Below are 22,103 nucleotides of genomic sequence, written 5' to 3' on the forward strand. Positions count from 1 at the left end.
CTACCAATTTAATTGTCTAAACTTGAATTTATGTTTATGTTTGTTGATGTAGCAGTACTAACTTTAGACCGTCCCCTCGCCCATACCCGGGCGCGAACCAGGGACCCTCTGCACACATCAACAACAGTCACCCTCTAACCATCGTTACCCATCGCTCCACAAAAGCCGCGGCTCTTGCAGAGCAAGGCGAACTACCACTTCAAGGTCTCAGAGCAAGTGACGTCACCGATTGAAACGTTATTACATTGACGCCTGAGAGGAGTCCCCAGATCAGTTTTTCAGAGTTGCCACCAGTCCTGCTTTTACTTGAGCAGGAACATAAAAGTAAGGCATGTGATCCATTAGAAGTTGTGCAATGGAATTATAGACAACTTAAAATATTGTCAGTAAAAGTAGCACTCACTTCTGTCATCATTAAGTGCTTTGAGAGGCTCGTTAAGGATCATATCACCTCTACTTTACCTGTCACCCTAGACCCACTTCAATTTGCTTACTGCCCCAATAGATCCACAGACGATCCAATCGCCATCACACTGCACATTGCCCTATCCCATCTGGACAAGAGGAATATCTATGTAAGAAGGCTGTTACTAATTTCAAATGTATATACTGTTTTCTACTGTGTTTTAGTTAACGCCACTCCGACATTGCTCGTCCTAATATTTAAATATTTCTTAATTACATTGTTTTACTTTTAGATGTGTGTGTATTGTTGTGAATTGTTAGATATTACTACAATGTTGGAGCTAGGAACACAAGCATTTCGCTACATCCGCAATAACATCTCCTAAATATGTGTATGTGACCAATAAAATTAGATTTGATTCGATTTTTAATTATAGATACAGTTCATATGGGTTTAATACCAATTTTCTGTATAAACAGCCTCTACAATATAGCCTCTTCAGTATCACCAGCGAAGCACCATCACACCTCCTCCTCCATGCTTCACGGTGGGAACCACACATGCGGAGATCATCCGTTCACCTACTCTGTGTCTCACAAAGACACTGCAGTTGGACGCAAAAATCACACATTTGAACTCATCAGACCAAAGGACAGATTTCCACCGGTCTAATGTCCATTGCTCGTGTTTCTTGGCCCAAGCAAGTCTCTTCTTATTATCGGTGTCCTTTAGTAGTGGTTTCTTTGCAGCAATTCAACGATGAAGGTCTGATCCACGCAGTCTCCTCTGAACAGTTGATGTTGAGATGCGTCTGTTACTTGAACTCTGTGAAGCATTCATTTGGGCTGTAATCTTAGGTGCAGTTAATCTCTAATGAACTTATCCTCTGCAGCAGAGGTAACTCTGGGTCTTCCATTCCTGTGGCTGTCCTCATGAGAGCCAGTTTCATCAAAGCGCTTGATGGTTTTTGCGACTGCACTTGAAGAAACTTTAAAAGTTCTTGAAATCTTCCAGATTGACTGACTTTCATGACTTAAAATCATGATGGGTGTTGTTTCTCTTTGCTTATTTGATCTGTTCTTGCCATAATATGGACTTTGTCTTTACCAAATAAGGCTATCTTCTGTATACCACCCCTACCTTGTCACAACACAACTGATTGGCTCAAACTCATTAAGAAGGAAAGAAATTCCACAAATGAACTTTTACCAAGGCACACCTGTTAATTGAAATGCATTCCAGGTGACTACCTCATCAAGCTGGTTGAGAGAATGCCAAGAGTGTGCAAAGCTGTCATCAAGGCAAAGAGTGGCTACTTTGAAGAATCTCAAATATAAAGTATATTTGGATTTGTGTAACACTTTCTTGGTTACTACATAATTCCATATGTGTTTCATAGTTTTGATGTCTTCACTATTATTCTACAATGTAGAAAATAGTAAAAAAAATTAAATAAAACAAATTTGAATGAGAAGGCATGTCCAAACTTTTGACTGGTACTGTATGTTTTTTTAAAGGCAGTAAATGAGGCTGAATGAACTGTTTCTCTGCAAGACAAGGCTCTGCTGATAACCAGGTGTAGCAGTGGTAAGGATTCACTCCATGGTGCTGAAAAGAAAGCTCTGCTGTTGGGACAGCTTTATGTCGGCCCTAACATTTTGTGGGCAGCGTTTGTCACCGTTATATAGTGCAATTAATGTATTGTTTAGTGTTGTTGTGTAGTGTAGTGGCTTTGCTGGCATGCATAAAATCTTTTTTGAGTTTGCCATACCAAGATTTACATGCTAATATCGCCACTGATTCTAGTATTCTAATTCCTAATTCTATGGAAAATACTGTATCTTGAAAACCGGAAACATCCGCTTTCAGCCGCTCCCCCTGGAGAGATTTTGGTTGGCTGAGCCATATTAGAAAAGGAGGAGATAAGAATCCCAACAGGAAATGAATAGAGGAACATATAACGCTCCGCCCAGCAGACTGTCGACCAATCACGTTCCCGTTATCAGCGGTTGCTAAGCTAATCGTCAAGCAATCCCTTCTAAAGGTCTGGGTATGACTCCAGAAACGTCCCTATTTTCCTCGAAAGTACTTAATGTCATGATTTCCACGCTTTACGATAGTACAGAGGACAAGTTAAGTTTTAGATAACTGTAATATAAAGCGCCAAACAAATTAAATGTATTATTATTATTATCTCAAATCCTGGAAAATATTTAATATGTTGAGCTTCTTGTTCACATAATTGGTGCTCAGGTTGGATTTTTGTTCTAGCGCCCAATTGACTCCTTGAATGAGAGAGGAGTTTAAAGGAGAGATCAGTTTTAAAACTTCAACTTTTTCTCTCATTTGCATGGCAAAAAATGTGTGTAGAATTGCAGGAAATTAGCTTTTAAAACTACATACATTTCTCAACACCACCGAGAGGGGCCTTTTCTAAAATCCCTTATCACGGCCACCATATCAGCCCCTTTTTGATCTGGTTTTGGTTTGTTCAGATTTGAGGTTGTTTGTTCACGTGACATTTTGTGAAAATTCTGGATCCGAAGTCCACGCCCCTTTCGTCGGTGATTGGTCAGCAGTACTACTCCTAGTAGGAGTAGGAACATGACATGGTTGTTGTTTGTCATTCAATAAGAGATGCACAGTTTTTACCCTTCAGAAATAAAAAACTAGTCTGCTCTGTATATCTATCTTCCTGTAGATGGCAGCAATGATGCTCTTTCTGTTTAGGTGGTCCAATAAATCACACAGGCAGGCGGCACTCAATGGGGAAAAGTGAAACCATGATAGGCCACCCTATGTGGGTTTTTTTAATCTAACCTTTATTTAACCAGGCTAGTCAGTTAAGAAAAAATATTTTTTACAATGATGGCCTACCGGGGAACAGTGGGTTAACTGCCTTGTTCAGGGGCAAAACGACAGATTTTTACCTTGTCAACTCGGGGATTAAATCTAGCAACCTTTCGGTTACTAGTCCAACGCTCTAACCACTAGGCAGCATAAATCAGGTCGCAAACCATAAACATTTTAATTGTTGTCCAAGAATCTATGATGTTACTTGGTAATCTGGGGGCAGATAAACTGTAATTACATGTAGGTAGCCTAATCATCATAATGAGTCCTTCATTTTAACACTATGGACCTAATCAGGTGATAACAGCGCTGAAGACCCAGTTTGTATAATTTGTTGAAAACGAATATCCATCTGTGACACAACAGATTATGGTCCTAAAGCCCGTGCCTACACCCTCTTACTTTCTCTCTCAGTTGACTGGATAAAGCAGCCTAGACGGCCTTATGGATATTCATGGGATTAGCTTTAATAATATACCACATATTTATAATAGATACAGTTGGGTGTTTGATAATAATTGATTTTTATTAACAACCGTTTCTATTAATTGACTCCATTAAATTCAAAACGTCTCTAAAATGGGCCATGTGTCGCCAACAACGTCGGTGCCGCTCGACGACATTAGACAGCGATGACCACCCACCCTGCTCTCTGTAACTATCAGCTGTTGTCCGAACAGAAGTCCGGACGCCACTCCGATCAATTCACTGCAATCATTGTCAAAGTCCAAATATTAGCCATGTACTGATTTGACTTTCATGTGAGGCTATATGTCTCAGCTTCCCTCATATCAGTGTTTATTCTTCGGGTCTCTTTTATCTAAATTACGATGTTAGAAAGTTTTCTTTATTGGAGTGACTCGCTTGTAGAAAAATCGAATCGGCTAATCAGTGGAACTGTTGTCAATGGGATTTCAGCTTTGCGGCACAATTTTGCATCGACAAAGAAAAATAACTGTTAGAAGAGCTGAAAAGAGCCGAGTTACAAAATTGCAGCTTCAGTGAATATAGAAATACCAAATAGGTAAACCAAATAGGTAAACCCAAATAGGCTGCGAAATATTACACAAATGTTCAACATGTAGGCTAAGGCCTGCTCGTAGTCACGGGCTCTGTTTTAAACTGGAGAGAGCACAGATGACTTGTTATTGATCAAACTGAAACATTAGAGAAGTTATAACGGAATTTATTCATTACTGTTTAACAGAGAAGAGGAAACGATACGGGAATAATCCGATAGAGCCCCTACTCGGTTAGCTATTTAAAACCACTAACATTCATAATAGACCCACAACACACAGCACTGTTATAGTGACGGGCTACTATAGTGTCTCTCTATTGGCTCACTGATACAGGAATCAGCCTCGGGATCATGTCAATCATCCAAATCATGAGTTAATCACCTGTCACAGACACAGATGTATTTTACAATCTGTTGTTGCCGTTTAAACCTGAAGTAATATTCTGTGATAATGTGCTCCAACTATCCGAATGATTCAGGCCATTATAATTTACTTTTTACAGATTAGAGGGTTTTTTCTACGTTTTATGCACATGGAAAACCACGTGAATAGCCTGTTCTATTGAATCTGGAAAACCACGTGAAAAGCCTGTTCTATTGAATCTGGAAAACCACGTGAATAGCCTGTTCTATTGAATCTGGAAAACCACGTGAATAGCCTGTTCTATTGAATCTGGAAAACCACGTGATTAGCCTGTTCTATTGAATCTGGAAAACCACGTGAATAGCCTGTTCTATTGAATCTGGAAAACCACGTGAAAAGCCTGTTCTATTGAATCTGGAAAACCACGTGAATAGCCTGTTCTATTGAATCTGGAAAACCACGTGAATAGCCTGTTCTATTGAATCTGGAAAACCACGTGAATCGTGAATAGCCTGTTCTATTGAATATGGAAAACCACGTGAATAGCCTGTTCTATTGAATCTGGAAAACCACGTGAATAGCCTGTTCTATTGAATCTGGAAAACCACGTGAATAGCCTGTTCTATTGAATCTGGAAAACCACGTGAATAGCCTGTTCTATTGAATCTGGAAAACCACGTGATTAGCCTGTTCTATTGAATCTGGAAAACCACGTGAATAGCCTGTTCTATTGAATCTGGAAAACCACGTGAATAGCCTGTTCTATTGAATCTGGAAAACCACGTGAATAGCCTGTTCTATTGAATCTGGAAAACCACGTGAATAGCCTGTTCTATTGAATCTGGAAAACCACGTGAATAGCCTGTTCTATTGAATCTGGAAAACCACGTGAATAGCCTGTTCTATTGAATCTGGAAAGCCACGTGAATAGCCTGTTCTATTGAATCTGGAAAACCACGTGAATAGCCTGTTCTATTGAATCTGGAAAACCATGTGAAAAGCCTGTTCTATTGAATCTGGAAAACCACGTGCCTATTGAATCACTTATAAAGAAATGTCTTTTTAACATGTGCCACGCGTCAGGAGATGTCCATACCATCTTTCTTGTTTTATAACAGATAACACGTAAAGGCCTATTTTATTAATGAACATAGGCGCTTAAAGGTAAGATAAAGGATAGCCTGATTGGATATTATTGAATTATAAAGTGTATTTGCCGAGGGGACCAATCGCAGTGTGTGTGTGTGTACCTGCAGGAAGTGGCCTGCTCCGTTATCTCCTCCCTCTAATGCTGAGATATGAAGTAGCTTTAACTGAGGTCACACTCACCAGCCAACTCATGGAGAGAGAGAGAGAGAGGCGCCTATAGGTTTCCTACACTTCTTCCTTTGACAGCAGAAGATAATATAGTTGAATAGAGATATTATTCAGTACCAACACAGTGTGATCATGCAGTACCAACACAGTGCGCCTTCAGCCATGGGTGTTCCTCTTTACGCGCCGACCCCTATCCAGCCCGTCCACCCAACTCCTTTCTACATCGAAGACATCCTGGGGAGAAATGAGACCCTGACCCAGTCTTCAGCGGCGGTCTCCACGCCAAATCTACCGTCACCGAATTCATCCTTCACCAGTTTGGTCTCTCCGTACCGGACCCCCATCTATGAACCGACACCGATCCACCCTGCGTTCTCTCACCACGCTGCGCTCACCGCCACGTATGCCTCCGGGGCTTTCGCTAATTCACTGTATCCATTCCACCGGTCTATGGGGGACTATACTCTGATCAGGCACGACCCGCTTGGTGAGTTCAACTCATATCAATCTCTTACTTGTTTGGATGATTTTTCTGCTGAAATTCGTTAAAGATACTTTAATGTTGACAACTACTATACGTCTGTAATAACCTATGTACAATGTGTAGGCGAAAGGAGATTAAAAGTTTGTGCGTGTACTTGATTTTGAAACTAGATTCTCATTCCCTGCGTGCTGCAGGTTTCCATCCTAAAGTGGTAGTATGTTTTAGAGGTAAAAATGTGTATGTCATGCTTGAACATAGTTGATTTACTTCAGGCATAATTTACCTAAATACATTAAGTTATCTGTTTAATTTGCTAATTGTTAAAGTGTTGGGCCACTTAAATCAACCACCTTGAGTTTTTTTTTTGTGCAAAATCCGTTATTGTTTCTAACATCCGATGCATCCTGCGACTACAACATGCTCTAAATCACTTGTTATTTCAGCATTAAAGTGTCGCCCTGGGGTGAACTGCCTCTCTGTTCAGCAAGCCTGACCCTTTCCGTTCATACAGGAAGTCTTGAGCTCTCGATAGGAGTAAATCTGCTTTCAGAAGCTGTTGAATGTTTTCCTGGCGGCCTCGAGCAGCCTCTTCCCCGGGAGTCGTGCATGATGCTGATTATTTTATCGACATCCTCAATACAGACACATTCAGGAAACACTCGACTTCTGATAGCCGGGATCCGTTTGTCTGATATTGTTCATTTCCTCTGCGGTGGAATGTGACTTTATGGTTGCTAAAATAATCAAACTGCAAAACATGAAATAGGCCTATGAACTGACGCAATTTAAAATCTTTAGGGTGACTTTTGAATTTATTTGAATTTCACTATTTCATCCAATTTATTTAATTTATTTAATAATTCAATACATGCCTATAAGAAAAATATGGGTTTGATCATTGTGCCACAAAAACAAAATATTTTGGGGTATAATGAATCATATAATTTTTAAAAAAGCGATTATTTATTTTTAGCCTTTTGGAAGATATATATGTATGTGTATGTATATATATATATATATATATATATATATATATATATATATATATATATATATTGTTTTTTTTTAAAGGATTTAACTATTGTAATGGTGATTATTATTGTATTCTTATGAGGTTGTGCTTATAGTTTAATGAGATAAGCTGATTAAAACATATGTCGATTTTAAATAGCATCAATTGCAGTATGTTGATGGAAAGGTCGTTAGTAATGAGAGAAACTGGTGAGGCAAAGCAACAGGAAACACAGGACGGATATTTTGCCATAGTTCTACTCTCTCCACTCTGCTTCAAGTTTCAACTCACGGCCTTCCTTAAAAACTGAGGTTAAACGGATGCCTGCAAAACACGGACAAGAAAGATGATTAAAACTGTAAATATTTGCATAGAATCATTTAGGCCTCTGCTGGAGGAGAAACGAATCAAGTTTAACGAAAACAATTTTGATTTATTTTCACTTTTTTGGGGGGAGGCTACTTTAAAGGTCTAACATTAAGCATATAATTCTGCCCCATTTGTCTAAACATGTTTTTCAATATTAAATCATTATTTTTTATTTTTTTGTCTTCAAAGGTAAACAACTTCTATGGAGCCCGTTCATTCAGCGTCCACTGCACAAGAGAAAAGGTGGACAAGTCCGATTCTCCAACGACCAGACAATAGAGCTGGAAAAGAAGTTTGAGACACAGAAATACCTTTCACCCCCCGAACGAAAACGACTGGCTAAAATGTTGCAACTGAGTGAACGACAGGTCAGCAGTATGTTTTATTAGAGTCCACATCCAGTATCTATTCATGTCAGTTGGGTTTTATCCGTTTCACCCGTATCATCAATTACATTATTTTTTTAAAGACATTTCGTTCAACTGATTTCCGCATAGGCCTATAGTCTTAGGTACATGATCTGACACAGAATCTAGTAGACTAACATTTTAAAACATTTCTCGTTGACATTGTTTTCCAGGTGAAGACGTGGTTCCAAAATCGAAGAGCCAAGTGGAGGCGACTGAAGCAGGTATTAATAAATTAGGACGGGGTTTAATGTACTTTTCGATTAAAGTTGTCAATTATGAATAGAGAAAATGCTATTTATATCTAATTTCAAGCTAAAAACAAACAAACATTTAATATAGATTTCGTGCTTGAGTAGCCTGTGCGTAAAATTCATGCACAATGCCAATGTGAAATGTACGTTGTGGCTGATTGGTCACCGTTGTTGTTATTTCCCCCCAGGAGAACCCTACCGGCAGTAAGACAGATCTGGAGGACGATAGCACCGGGAGAAACTGCGAGGAGGGACCGGAGTCCGGTGTGAGCCTCAGTCCGGGCCGGGACCAGAGATGTAGGGCTACAGAGATGACGCACGCTCACAGTCGGTTGCAGTGTTCCACGTCGCCTCTATCACAAGGACAAATAGAGTCAGACATTTCAGACGATACAGACCAAGAGCTGGACATAGAGGATGACATGGAGTTCCCACTGAATCCACCGATATGAAGTCATCAGATCAGTGTTTACAGGTCAATCTGGACGTTGTCCCACTGGGTGACTGACGGCCCGGGAAGAGGACCAATAGCCCGTCAGTAAACATTGTTGTAGCATCTTTCTGGAAAATAGATTTGTTTTTGTATATAAATACCTGTATATTTTGTGATGTTGTTTTATTGTCATTATGAGTTTTTTAAAAATAAAAATTAATTGAGCAAAAAATGAGCGTCGGAACGGTTAGGCCTACAAACGACATGTTTTACTCTAGGACGCACACAAACCTCACTGGACGTGAACGTGAGCATTTCACGGTACTCATGCGACATATACAATTTCATTTGAAGGTCCCCTCGTACCGGTTAAAAACACGAAAGGACGTATGTGGAAGTAGTTTAGTGGCATTTATTTTTTTGTTAAATATTGGTACAAATATTAAAATAAAATCCTGATCTTTCTTATACCTCTCAGATATAGGACAGACACTTTAAAACAAACTTCCTTTTCATGCATTTTTTGTTGTCGACTAAATCAAAAAGCTAAATGTTTCTTGGTATGACCATCTTAAAACAATTCCATATGTTAGTTTAGTAGAACCCTTTTGAAATACACTCTTAATTAAACTAACGATATCTGGGCTGCGTCTCAATATACCTCATCCGCTGATTTTGGCGCTGGTTTTGGCGCTGATTTTGGGTTTTGTAGATGGGATGCAGTTTATGTCAGAATTGACCATAATTGACTTTTGGTAGCAGGTGTGTTTGTCAGACCATTATGTGACCTCCCGAAAATCTGTCTTCTCAGGAAAATGTCTCCAGAGTCTAAACAGTTTTGTTTTGCTCTATCATGCCCACAAGACTGTCTGAAGGGAACCCAGTACTGACTGTCTGAAGCTAACTCAGTACTGACTGTCTGAAGGGCACCCAGTACTGACTGTCTGAAGGGAACCCAGACCTGACTGTCTGAAGGTAACCCAGACCTGACTGTCTGAAGGTAACTCAGTACTGACTGTCTAAAGGGAACCCAGTACTGACTGTCTGAAGGTAACCCAGACCTGACTGTCTGAAGGGAACCCAGTACTGACTGTCTGAAGGGAACCCAGTACTGACTGTCTGAAGGGAACCCAGACCTGACTGTCTGAAGGTAACACAGTACTGACTGTCTGAAGGGAACCCAGTACTGACTGTCTGAAGGGAACCCAGACCTGACTGTCTGAAGGTAACCCAGACCTGACTGTCTGAAGGGAACCCAGACCTGACTGTCTGAAGGTAACCCAGACCTGACTGTCTGAAGGGAACCCAGTACTGACTGTCTGAAGGGAACCCAGACCTGACTGTCTGAAGGGAACCCAGACCTGACTGTCTGAAGGTAACCCAGACCTGACTGTCTGAAGGGAACTCAGTACTGACTGTCTGAAGGGAACCCAGACCTGACTGTCTGAAGGGAACCCAGACCTGACTGTCTGAAGGTAACCCAGACCTGACTGTCTGAAGGGAACCCAGTACTGACTGTCTGAAGGGAACCCAGACCTGACTGTCTGAAGGGAACCTGACCTGACTGTCTGAAGGGAACCCAGTACTGACTGTCTGAAGAGAACCCAGACCTGACTGTCTGAAGGGAACCCAGACCTGACTCTCTGAAGGTAACCCAGACCTGACTGTCTGAAGGTAACCCAGTACTGACTGTCTGAAGGTAACTCAGTACTGACTGTCTGAAGGGAACCCAGTACTGACTGTCTGAAGGGAACCCAGACCTGACTGTCTGAAGGGAACTCAGTAATGACTGTCTGAAGGTAACTCAGTACTGACTGTCTGAAGGGAACTCAGTACTGACTGTCTGAAGGGAACCCAGTGCTGACTGTCTGAAGGTAACCCAGTACTGACTGTCTGAAGGGAACCCAGTACTGACTGTCTGAAGGGAACCCAGTACTGACTGTCTGAAGGTAACTCAGTACTGACTGTCTGAAGGTAACTCAGTACTGACTGTCTGAAGGGAACCCAGTACTGACATACCTGAAGGGAACCCAGTACTGACTGTCTGAAGGGAACCCAGTACTGACTGTCTGAAGGGAACCCAGTACTGACTGTCTGAAGGTAACCCAGACCTGACTGTCTGAAGGGAACCCAGTACTTACTGTCTGAAGGTAACTCAGTACTGACTGTCTGAAGGGAACCCAGTACTGACTGTCTGAAGGGAACCCAGTACTGACTCTCTGAAGGGAACCCAGTACTGACTGTCTGAAGGGAACCCAGTACTGACTGTCTGAAGGGAACCCAGTACTGACTGTCTGAAGGTAACCCAGACCTGACTGTCTGAAGGGAACTCAGTACTGACTGTCTGAAGGTAACCCAGACCTGACTGTCTGAAGGGAACCCAGACCTGACTGCCTGAAAGGAACCCAGACCTGACTCTCTGAAGGGAATCCAGACCTGACTGTCTGAAGGTAACTCAGTACTGACGGTCTGAAGGGAACCCAGACCTGACTGTCTGAAAAGAACCCAGAACTGACTGTCTGAAGGGAAACCAGTACTGACTGTCTGAAGGTAACCCAGACCTGACTGTCTGAAGGGTACTCAGTACTGACTGTCTGAAAGTAACCCAGACCTGACTGTCTGAAAGGAACCCAGACCTGACTGTCTGAAAGGAACCCAGACCTGACTGTCTGAAGGTAACACAGACCTGACTGTCTGAAGGTAACTCAGTACTGACGGTCTGAAGGGAACCCAGACCTGACTGTCTGAAGGTAACTCAGTACTGACTGTCTGAAGGTAACTCAGTACTGACTGTCTGAAGGTAACCCAGACCTGACTCTCTGAAGGTAACCCAGTACTGACTGTCTGAAGGGAACCCAGACCTGACTGTCTGAAGGGAACCAGACCTGACTCTCTGAAGGGAACCCAGGCCTGACTGTCTGAAGGGAACCAGACCTGACTCTCTGAAGGTAACCCAGACCTGACTGTCTGAAGGTAACCCAGTACTGACTGTCTGAAGGTAACTCAGTACTGACTGTCTGAAGGGAACCCAGACCTGACTGTCTGAAGGGAACCCAAACCTGACTGTCTAAAGGGAACCCAGTACTGACTGTCTGAAGGTAACCCAGACCTGATTGTCTGAAGGTAACTCAGTACTGACTGTCTGAAGGGAACCCAGACCTGACTGTCTGAAGGGAACCCAGACCTGACTGTCTGAAGGGAACCCAGACCTGACTGTCTGAAGGGAACCCAGTACTGACTGTCTGAAGGGAACCCAGTACTGACTGTCTGAAGGTAACTCAGTACTGACGGTCTGAAGGGAACCCAGACCTGACTGTCTGAAGGTAACTCAGTACTGACTGTCTGAAGGTAACTCAGTACTGACTGTCTGAAGGTAACCCAGACCTGACTGTCTGAAGGTAACTCAGTACTGACTGTCTGAAGGGAACCCAGTACTGACTGTCTGAAGGGAACCCAGACCTGACTGTCTGAAGGTAACCCAGTACTGACTGTCTGAAGGGAACCCAGACCTGACTGTCTGAAGGGAACCAAACCTGACTGTCTGAAGGTAACCCAGTACTGACTGTCTGAAGGGAACCCAGACCTGACTGTCTGAAGGGAACCAGACCTGACTGTCTGAAGGTAACCCAGACCTGACTGTCTGAAGGTAACCCAATACTGACTGTCTGAAGGGAACCCAGACCTGACTGTCTGAAGGTAACCAGACCTGACTGTCTGAAGGGAACCCAGACCTGACTGTCTGAAGGGAACCAGACCTGACTGTCTGAAGGTAACCCAGACCTGACTGTCTGAAGGGAACCCAGACCTGACTGTCTGAAGGGAACCCAGACCAGACTGTCTGAAGGGAACCCAGTACTGACTGTCTGAAGGTAACTCAGTACTGATGGTCTGAAGGGAACCCAGACCTGACTGTCTGAAGGGAACCCAGACCAGACTGTCTGAAGGGAACCCAGTACTGACTGTCTGAAGGTAACCCAGTACTGACTGTCTGAAGGGAACCCAGACCTGACTGTCTGAAGGGAACCCAGACCAGACTGTCTGAAGGGAACCCAGTACTGACTGTCTGAAGGTAACCCAGTACTGACTGTCTGAAGGGAACCCAGACCTGACTGTCTGAAGGGAACCCAGTACTGACTGTCTGAAGGTAACCCAGACCTGACTGTCTGAAGGGAACCCAGACCTGACTGTCTGAAGGTAACCCAGACCTGACTGTCTGAAGGGAACCCAGACCTGACTGTCTGAAGGGAACCCAGTACTGACTGTCTGAAGGGAACCCAGACCTGACTGTCTGAAGGGAACCCAGACCTGACTGTCTGAAGGGAACCCAGTACTGACTGTCTGAAGGGAACCCAGACCTGACTGTCTGAAGGTAACTCATTACTGACTGTCTGAAGGGAACCCAGTACTGACTGTCTGAAGGGAACCCAGACCTGACTGTCTGAAGGGAACCCAGACCTGACTGTCTGAAGGGAACCCAGTACTGACTGTCTGAAGGGAACCCAGTACTGACTGTCTGAAGGGAACTCAATGGAAAGCATTTAGAAATGTATTCTAAACTCAGTGTATTTTTCATCAGTATTTAGTGATAAGAAATCTTCATTAATCTTGATGATTAATGAACGCTCTTATCGTCACGATACGGGACCATGCCCGACCAACTGGTGACTCATTGGAGGGGAGAAAAGTCAATGTCAGTGTATAATGACACTTCAGTGATAAAGACGTGTTGTCATCAGATATTCACTTGGACATTTTAACAGCTTCTGTGCGTCATCACTTGGTTGCTGAGAAAAGACGAGGGATGTGTCAAGTGTCTTTATCACGTCTTCAGTTCAATATAGCTTCCTGGATCCCCTTAGTTACCAAAAGAAATACTGGTAGAAACAAGGCTTCCAAAACGGTTCTTCAGCTGTCACCGTACCATAACCCTGTTGGGTTCCAGGTAGAACCCTTTTTGCTTCCAGGTAGAACCCTTTTTGGTTCCAGTTAGAATCCTTTTTGGTTCCAGGTAGAACCCTTTTTTGTTCCATGTAGAACCCTCTGTAGAAAGGGTTCTACATGGAACCCATAAGGGTTCTGCCTGCAACCAAAGACGGTTATTCAAAGGGTTCTCCTATGGGGACAGCTGAAGAACCCCTTAAAGGTTCTAGATAGCACCTTTTTCTTGTCTAAGAGTGTATCTTCCTTTTAAGTTAAAAATTAATTTCCTTGTAAATGTGCTCAATGGTTTCTACTCTATTCCTATTGGTTATTGACTAAATCCATGTTATGAGTGTGAATACAGGACATGCATTCCATTTCCAGGAAGCCTATTTCCTGTTGAATCATCAGGATGTAGACCTGGTACATTGTTCAACACAGCTCTGTTGAATCAGGATGTAGACCTGGTACGTTGTCCAACAACACAGCTCTGTTGAATCAGGATGTAGACCTGGTACGTTGTCCAACAACACAGCTCTGTTGAATCATCAGGATGTAGACCTGGTACATTGTTCAACACAGCTCTGTTGAATCAGGATGTAGACCTGGTACGTTGTTCAACAACACAGCTCTGTTGAATCATCAGGATGTAGACCTGGTACATTGTTCAACACAGCTCTGTTGAATCAGGATGTAGACCTGGTACGTTGTTCAACACAGCTCTGTTGTATCATCAGGATGTAGACCTGGTACATTGTCCAATACAGCTCTGTTGAATCAGGATGTAGACCTGGTACATTGTCCAACACAGCTCTGTTGAATCAGGATGTAGACCTGGTACATTGTCCAACACAGCTCTGTTGAATCAGGATGTAGACCTGGTACGTTGTTCAACACAGCTCTGTTGTATCATCAGGATGTAGACCTGGTACATTGTCCAATACAGCTCTGTTGAATCAGGATGTAGACCTGGTACATTGTCCAACAACACAGCTCTGTTGAATCAGGATGTAGACCTGGTACGTTGTTCAACACAGCTCTGTTGTATCATCAGGATGTAGACCTGGTACATTGTCCAATACAGCTCTGTTGAATCAGGATGTAGACCTGGTACATTGTCCAACACAGCTCTGTTGAATCAGGATGTAGACCTGGTACATTGTCCAACACAGCTCTGTTGAATCAGGATGTAGACCTGGTACATTGTCCAATACAGCTCTGTTGAATCAGGATGTAGACCTGGTACATTGTCCAACACAGCTCTGTTGAATCAGGATGTAGACCTGGTACATTGTCCAACACAGCTCTGTTGAATCAGGATGTAGACCTGGTACATTGTCCAACAACACAGCTCTGTTGAATCATCAGTATGTAGACCTGGTACATTGTCCAACACAGCTCTGTTGAATCATCAGGATGTAGACCTGGTACATTGTCCAACACAGCTCTGTTGAATCAGGATGTAGACCTGGTACATTGTCCAACACAGCTCTGTTGAATCAGGATGTAGACCTGGTACATTGTCCAACACAGCTCTGTTGAATCAGGATGTAGACCTGGTACATTGTCCAACAAAGCTCTGTTGAATCAGGATGTAGACCTGGTACGTTGTCCAACAACACAGCTCTGTTGAATCATCAGGACGTAGACCTGGTACATTGTCCAATACAGCTCTGTTGAATCAGGATGTAGACCTGGTACATTGTCCAACACAGCTCTGTTGAATCAGGATGTAGACCTGGTACATTGTCCAACACAGCTCTGTTGAATCAGGATGTAGACCTGGTACATTGTCCAACACAGCTCTGTTGAATCAGGATGTAGACCTGGTACATTGTTCAACACAGCTCTGTTGAATCAGGATGTAGACCTGGTACATTGTCCAACACAGCTCTGTTGTATCAGGATGTAGACCTGGTACGTTGTTCAACACAGCTCTGTTGTATCAGGATGTAGACCTGGTACATTGTCCAACACAGCTCTGTTGTATCAGGATGTAGACCTGGTACATTGTTCAACACAGCTCTGCTCTTCATCCACTCCTCTACCTGCAGATTGAACATTAAATAGCTTATCATTCAGCAGAAAGACAAACCCCTACAGAGTTTACATGAAGCAATATGACCTGCAATGAACTAAGCTCTGAGAGTGTGTGATAAATATTTAAACTGTATGCACCTACGTGAATACTCATCGGGTTCAATGGCCCGTAGATCACCTAGACCATCCCAAAACCAATAGAATGTACATTGATTTTCACCTGTATTGTGTAATGGTTCACAAATTGTGCTCAATAGAATCAACAACGGTGAAAGAACACACAGTTTGGTCTGTGGATATTAGGTGAAACATTGAGTGGATTGCTTCAGGCTCCAAAGGCCCCGTCTGATAGACATATAAATAAATAGAGTCCCTCACATCTGTCTGTTTGAATGAGGTGAGGTGCACCAATGTCATGTCCCTCTGTGTCCCTCTGTGTCCCTCTGTCCCTCTGTCTCTGTGTCTCTGTGTCTCTCTGTGTCTGTGTCCCTCTGTCTCTGTGTCCCTCTGTCTCTGTGTCCCTCTGTCTCTGTGTCCCTCTGTGTCGCTCTGTCTCTGTGTCCCTCTGTCTCTGTGTCCCTCTGTCCCTCTGTCTCTGTGTCCCTCTGTGTCCCTCTGTCACTGTGTCTCTCTGTGTCCCTCTGTCTCTGTGTCCCTCTCTGTCCCTCTGTCTCTGTGTCCCTCTGTGTCCCTCTGTGTCCCTCTGTCTCTGTGTCCCTCTGTCTCTGTGTCCCTCTGTCTCTGTGTCCCTCTGTGTCCCTCTGTGTCCCTCTGTCTCTGTGTCCCTCTGTCTCTGTGTCCCTTTATCTCTGTGTCCCTCTGTCTCTGTGTCTCTGTGTCTGTGTCCCTCTGTCTCTGTGTCCCTCTGTCTCTGTGTCCCTCTGTCTCTGTGTCCCTCTGTGTCCCTCTGTCTCTGTGTCCCTCTGTCTCTGTGTCCCTCTGTCCCTCTGTCTCTGTGTCCCTCTGTGTCCCTCTGTCTCTGTGTCCCTCTGTCTCTGTGTCCCTCTGTGTCCCTCTGTGTCCCTCTGTCTCTCTGTCTCTCTGTCCCTCTGTCTCTGTGTCGTTGATATGACATTGATATCATTAATAACTTATAACGCCCCATATGACATTGATCAAATCGAATCAAATCAAATCACATTTTATTAGTCACATGCGTCGAATACAACAGGTGTAGTAGACCTGACAGTGAAATAGTGAATACAGCAGGTGTAGTAGACCTTACAGTGAAATGCTGAATACAACAGGTGTAGTAGACCTCACAGTGAAATGCTGAATACAACAGGTGTAGTAGACCTTACAGTGAAATGCTGAAGACAACAGGTGTAGTAGACCTTACAGTGAAATGCTGAATACAACAGGTGTAGTAGACCTCACAGTGAAATGCTGAATACAACAGGTGTAGTAGACCTTACAGTGAAATGCTGAATACAACAGGTGTAGTAGACCTTACAGTGAAATGCTGAATACAACAGGTGTAGTAGACCTTACAGTGAAATGCTGAATACAACAGGTGTAGTAGACCTTACAGTGAAATGCTGAATACAACAGGTGTAGTAGACCTCACAGTGAAATGCTGAATACAACAGGTGTAGTAGACCTTACAGTGAAATGCTGAATACAACAGGTGTAGTAGACCTCACAGTGAAATGCTGAATACAACAGGTCAATATGGAGGCTATATACAGGGGGTACCGGTACAGAGTCAATGTGGAGGCTATATACAGGGGGTACCGGTACAGGTCAATGTGGAGGCTATATACAGGGGGTACCGGTACAGAGTCAATGTGGAGGCTATATACAGGGGGTACCGGTACAGAGTCAATGTGGAGGCTATATACAGGGGGTACCGGTACAGGTCAATGTGGAGGCTATATACAGGGGGTACCGGTACAGAGTCAATGTGGAGGCTATATACAGGGGGGTACCGGTACAGAGTCAATGTGGAGGCCATATACAGGGGGTACCGGTACAGAGTCAATGTGGAGGCTATATACAGGGAGTACCAGTACAGAGTCAATGTGGAGGCTATATACAGGGGGGTACCGGTACAGAGTCAATGTGGAGGCCATATACAGGGGGTACCGGTACAGAGTCAATGTGGAGACTATATACAGGGGGGTACCGGTACAGAGTCAATGTGGAGGCTATATACAGGGGGTACCGGTACAGAGTCAATGTGGAGACTATATACAGGAGGTACCGGTACAGAGTCAATGTGGAGGCTATATACAGGGGGGTACCGGTACAGAGTCAATGTGGAGGCCATATACAGGGGGGTACCGGTACAGAGTCAATGTGGAGGCTATACACAGGGGCTACCGGTACAGAGTCAATGTGGAGGCTATATACAGGGGTACCGGTACAGAGTCAATGTGGAGGCTCTATACAGGGGGGTACCGGTACAGAGTCAATGTGGAGGCTATATACACGGGGTACCGGTACAGAGTCAATGTGTAGGCTATATACAGGGGGGTACCGGTACAGAGTCAATGTGGAGGCTATATACAGGGGGTACCGGTACAGAGTCAATGTGGAGGCTATATACAGGGGGTGCCAGGAACAGAGTCAATGTGGAGGCTATATACAGGGGGTACCGGTACAGAGTCAATGTGTAGGCTATATACAGGGGGTACCGGTACAGAGTCAATGTGGAGGCTATATACAAGGGGTACCGGTACAGAGTCAATGTGGAGACTATATACAGGGGGTACCGGTACAGAGTCAATGTGGAAGATTTATACAGGGGGTACCGGTACAGAGTCAATGTGGAGGCTTTATACAGGGGGTACTGGTACAGAGTCAATGTGGAGGCTCTATACAGGGGGGTACCGGTACAGAGTCAATGTGGAGGCTATATACACGGGGTACCGGTACAGAGTCAATGTGTAGGCTATATACAGGGGGGTACCGGTACAGAGTAAATGTGGAGGCTATATACAGGGGGTACCGGTACAGAGTCAATGTGGAGGCTATATACAGGGGGTACCGGTACAGAGTCAATGTGGAGGCTATATACAGGGGGTACCGGTACAGAGTCAATGTGGAGGCTATATGCAGGGGGTAACGGTACAGAGTCAATGTGGAGGCTATATACAGGGGGTACCGGTACAGAGTCAATGTGGAGGCTATATACAGGGGTACCGGTACAGAGTCAATGTGGAGACTATATACAGGGGGTACCGGTACAGAGTCAATGTGGAGGCTATATACAGGGGGTACCGGTACAGAGTCAATGTGGAGGCTATATACAGGGGGTACCGGTACAGAGTCAATGTGGAGGCTATATACAGGGGTTACCGGTACAGAGTCAATGTGGAGGCTATATACAGGGGGTACCGGTACAGAGTCAATGTGGAGGCTATATACAGGGGGTACCGGTACAGAGTCAATGTGGAGGCTATATACAGGGGGTACCGGTACAGAGTCAATGTGGAGACTATATACAGGGGGTACCGGTACAGAGTCAATGTGGAGGATTTATACAGGGGGTACCGGTACAGAGTCAATGTGGAGGCTTTATACAGGGGGTACTGGTACAGAGTCAATGTGGAGGCTTTATACAGGGGGTACCGGTACAGAGTCAATGTGGAGGCTATATACAGGGGGTACCGGTACAGAGTCAATGTGGAGGCTATATACAGGGGGTACCACCGGTACAGAGTCAATGTGGAGGCTATATACAGGGGGTACCGGTACAGAGTCAATGTGGAGGCTTTATACAGGGGGTACCGGTACAGAGTCAATGTGGAGGCTTTATACAGGGGGTACCGGTACAGAGTCAATGTGGAGGCTTCATACAGGGGGTACCGGTACAGAGTCAATGTGGAGGCTACATACAGGGGGTACCGGTACAGAGTCAGTGTGGAGGCTATATACAGGGGGTACCAGTACAGAGTCAGTGTGGAGGCTATATACAGGGGGTACCAGTACAGAGTCAATGTGGAGGCTATATACAGGGGGTACCGGTACAGAGTCAATGTGGAGGCTATATACAGGGGGGTACCGGTACAGAGTCAATGTGGAGGCCATATACAGGGGGTACCGGTACAGAGTCAATGTGGAGGCTATATACAGGGAGTACCAGTACAGAGTCAATGTGGAGGCTATATACAGGGGGGTACCGGTACAGAGTCAATGTGGAGGCCATATACAGGGGGTACCGGTACAGAGTCAATGTGGAGACTATATACAGGGGGGTACCGGTACAGAGTCAATGTGGAGGCTATATACAGGGGGTACCGGTACAGAGTCAATGTGGAGACTATATACAGGAGGTACCGGTACAGAGTCAATGTGGAGGCTATATACAGGGGGGTACCGGTACAGAGTCAATGTGGAGGCCATATACAGGGGGGTACCGGTACAGAGTCAATGTGGAGGCTATACACAGGGGCTACCGGTACAGAGTCAATGTGGAGGCTATATACAGGGGGTACCGGTACAGAGTCAATGTGGAGGCTCTATACAGGGGGGTACCGGTACAGAGTCAATGTGGAGGCTATATACACGGGGTACCGGTACAGAGTCAATGTGTAGGCTATATACAGGGGGGTACCGGTACAGAGTCAATGTGGAGGCTATATACAGGGGGTACCGGTACAGAGTCAATGTGGAGGCTATATACAGGGGGTGCCAGGAACAGAGTCAATGTGGAGGCTATATACAGGGGGTACCGGTACAGAGTCAATGTGTAGGCTATATACAGGGGGTACCGGTACAGAGTCAATGTGGAGGCTATATACAGGGGGTACCGGTACAGAGTCAATGTGGAGGATTTATTTAGGGGGTACCGGTACAGAGTCAATGTGGAGGCTTTATACAGGGGGTACTGGTACAGAGTCAATGTGGAGGCTCTATACAGGGGGGTACCGGTACAGAGTCAATGTGGAGGCTATATACACGGGGTACCGGTACAGAGTCAATGTGTAGGCTATATACAGGGGGGTACCGGTACAGAGTCAATGTGGAGGCTATATACAGGGGGTACCGGTACAGAGTCAATGTGGAGGCTATATACAGGGGGTACCGGTACAGAGTCAATGTGGAGGCTATATACAGGGGGTACCGGTACAGAGTCAATGTGGAGGCTATATGCAGGGGGTAACGGTACAGAGTCATTGTGGAGGCTATATACAGGGGGTATCGGTACAGAGTCAATGTGGAGGCTATATACAGGGGGTACCGGTACAGAGTCAATGTGGAGACTATATACAGGGGGTACCGGTACAGAGTCAATGTGGAGGCTATATACAGGGGGTACCGGTACAGAGTCAATGTGGAGGCTATATACAGGGGGTACCGGTACAGAGTCAATGTGGAGGCTATATACAGGGGGTACCGGTACAGAGTCAATGTGGAGGCTATATACAGGGGGTACCGGTACAGAGTCAATGTGGAGACTATATACAGGGGGTACCGGTACAGAGTCAATGTGGAGGATTTATACAGGGGGTACCGGTACAGAGTCAATGTGGAGGCTTTATACAGGGGGTACTGGTACAGAGTCAATGTGGAGGCTTTATACAGGGGGTACCGGTACAGAGTCAATGTGGAGGCTATATACAGGGGGTACCGGTACAGAGTCAATGTGGAGGCTATATACAGGGGGTACCACCGGTACAGAGTCAATGTGGAGGCTATATACAGGGGGTACCGGTACAGAGTCAATGTGGAGGCTTTATACAGGGGGTACCGGTACAGAGTCAATGTGGAGGCTTTATACAGGGGGTACCGGTACAGAGTCAATGTGGAGGCTTTATACAGGGGGTACCGGTACAGAGTCAATGTGGAGGCTACATACAGGGGGTACCGGTACAGAGTCAGTGTGGAGGCTATATACAGGGGGTACCGGTACAGAGTCAATGTGGAGGCTATATACAGGGGGTACCGGTACAGAGTCAGTGTGGAGGCTATATACAGGGGGTACCAGTACAGAGTCAGTGTGGAGGCTATATACAGGGGGTACCGGTACAGAGTCAATGTGGAGACTATATACAGGGGGTACCGGTACAGAGTCAGTGTGGAGGCTATATACAGGGGGTACCGGTACAGAGTCAATGTGGAGGCTATATACAGGGGGTACCGGTACAGAGTCAGTGTGGAGGCTATATACAGGGGGTACCAGTATAGAGTCATTGTGGAGGCTATATACAGGGGGTACCAGTACAGAGTCAATGTGGAGGCTATATACAGGGGGTACCGGTACAGAGTCAATGTGGAG

General features: G+C 44.8%; 1 protein-coding gene across 1 annotated transcript; it reads left to right on the top strand.

The window, feature by feature from the left end:
- The first annotated feature begins 5,875 nt into the window (after positions 1-5,875).
- LOC139418239 (hematopoietically-expressed homeobox protein hhex-like) lies at positions 5,876-9,152 on the top strand. The gene is made up of 4 exons (XM_071167540.1): positions 5,876-6,448; positions 8,016-8,194; positions 8,407-8,457; positions 8,676-9,152. Exons 1-4 carry the CDS (start codon positions 6,094-6,096, stop codon positions 8,937-8,939), a joined length of 849 nt encoding a protein of 282 aa, XP_071023641.1. The 5' UTR covers positions 5,876-6,093; the 3' UTR covers positions 8,940-9,152.
- Positions 9,153-22,103: the final 12,951 nt, after the last annotated feature.

This window comes from Oncorhynchus clarkii, chromosome 1 (assembly GCF_045791955.1).
Source record: "Oncorhynchus clarkii lewisi isolate Uvic-CL-2024 chromosome 1, UVic_Ocla_1.0, whole genome shotgun sequence".
Classification (NCBI taxonomy): domain Eukaryota; kingdom Metazoa; phylum Chordata; class Actinopteri; order Salmoniformes; family Salmonidae; genus Oncorhynchus; species Oncorhynchus clarkii.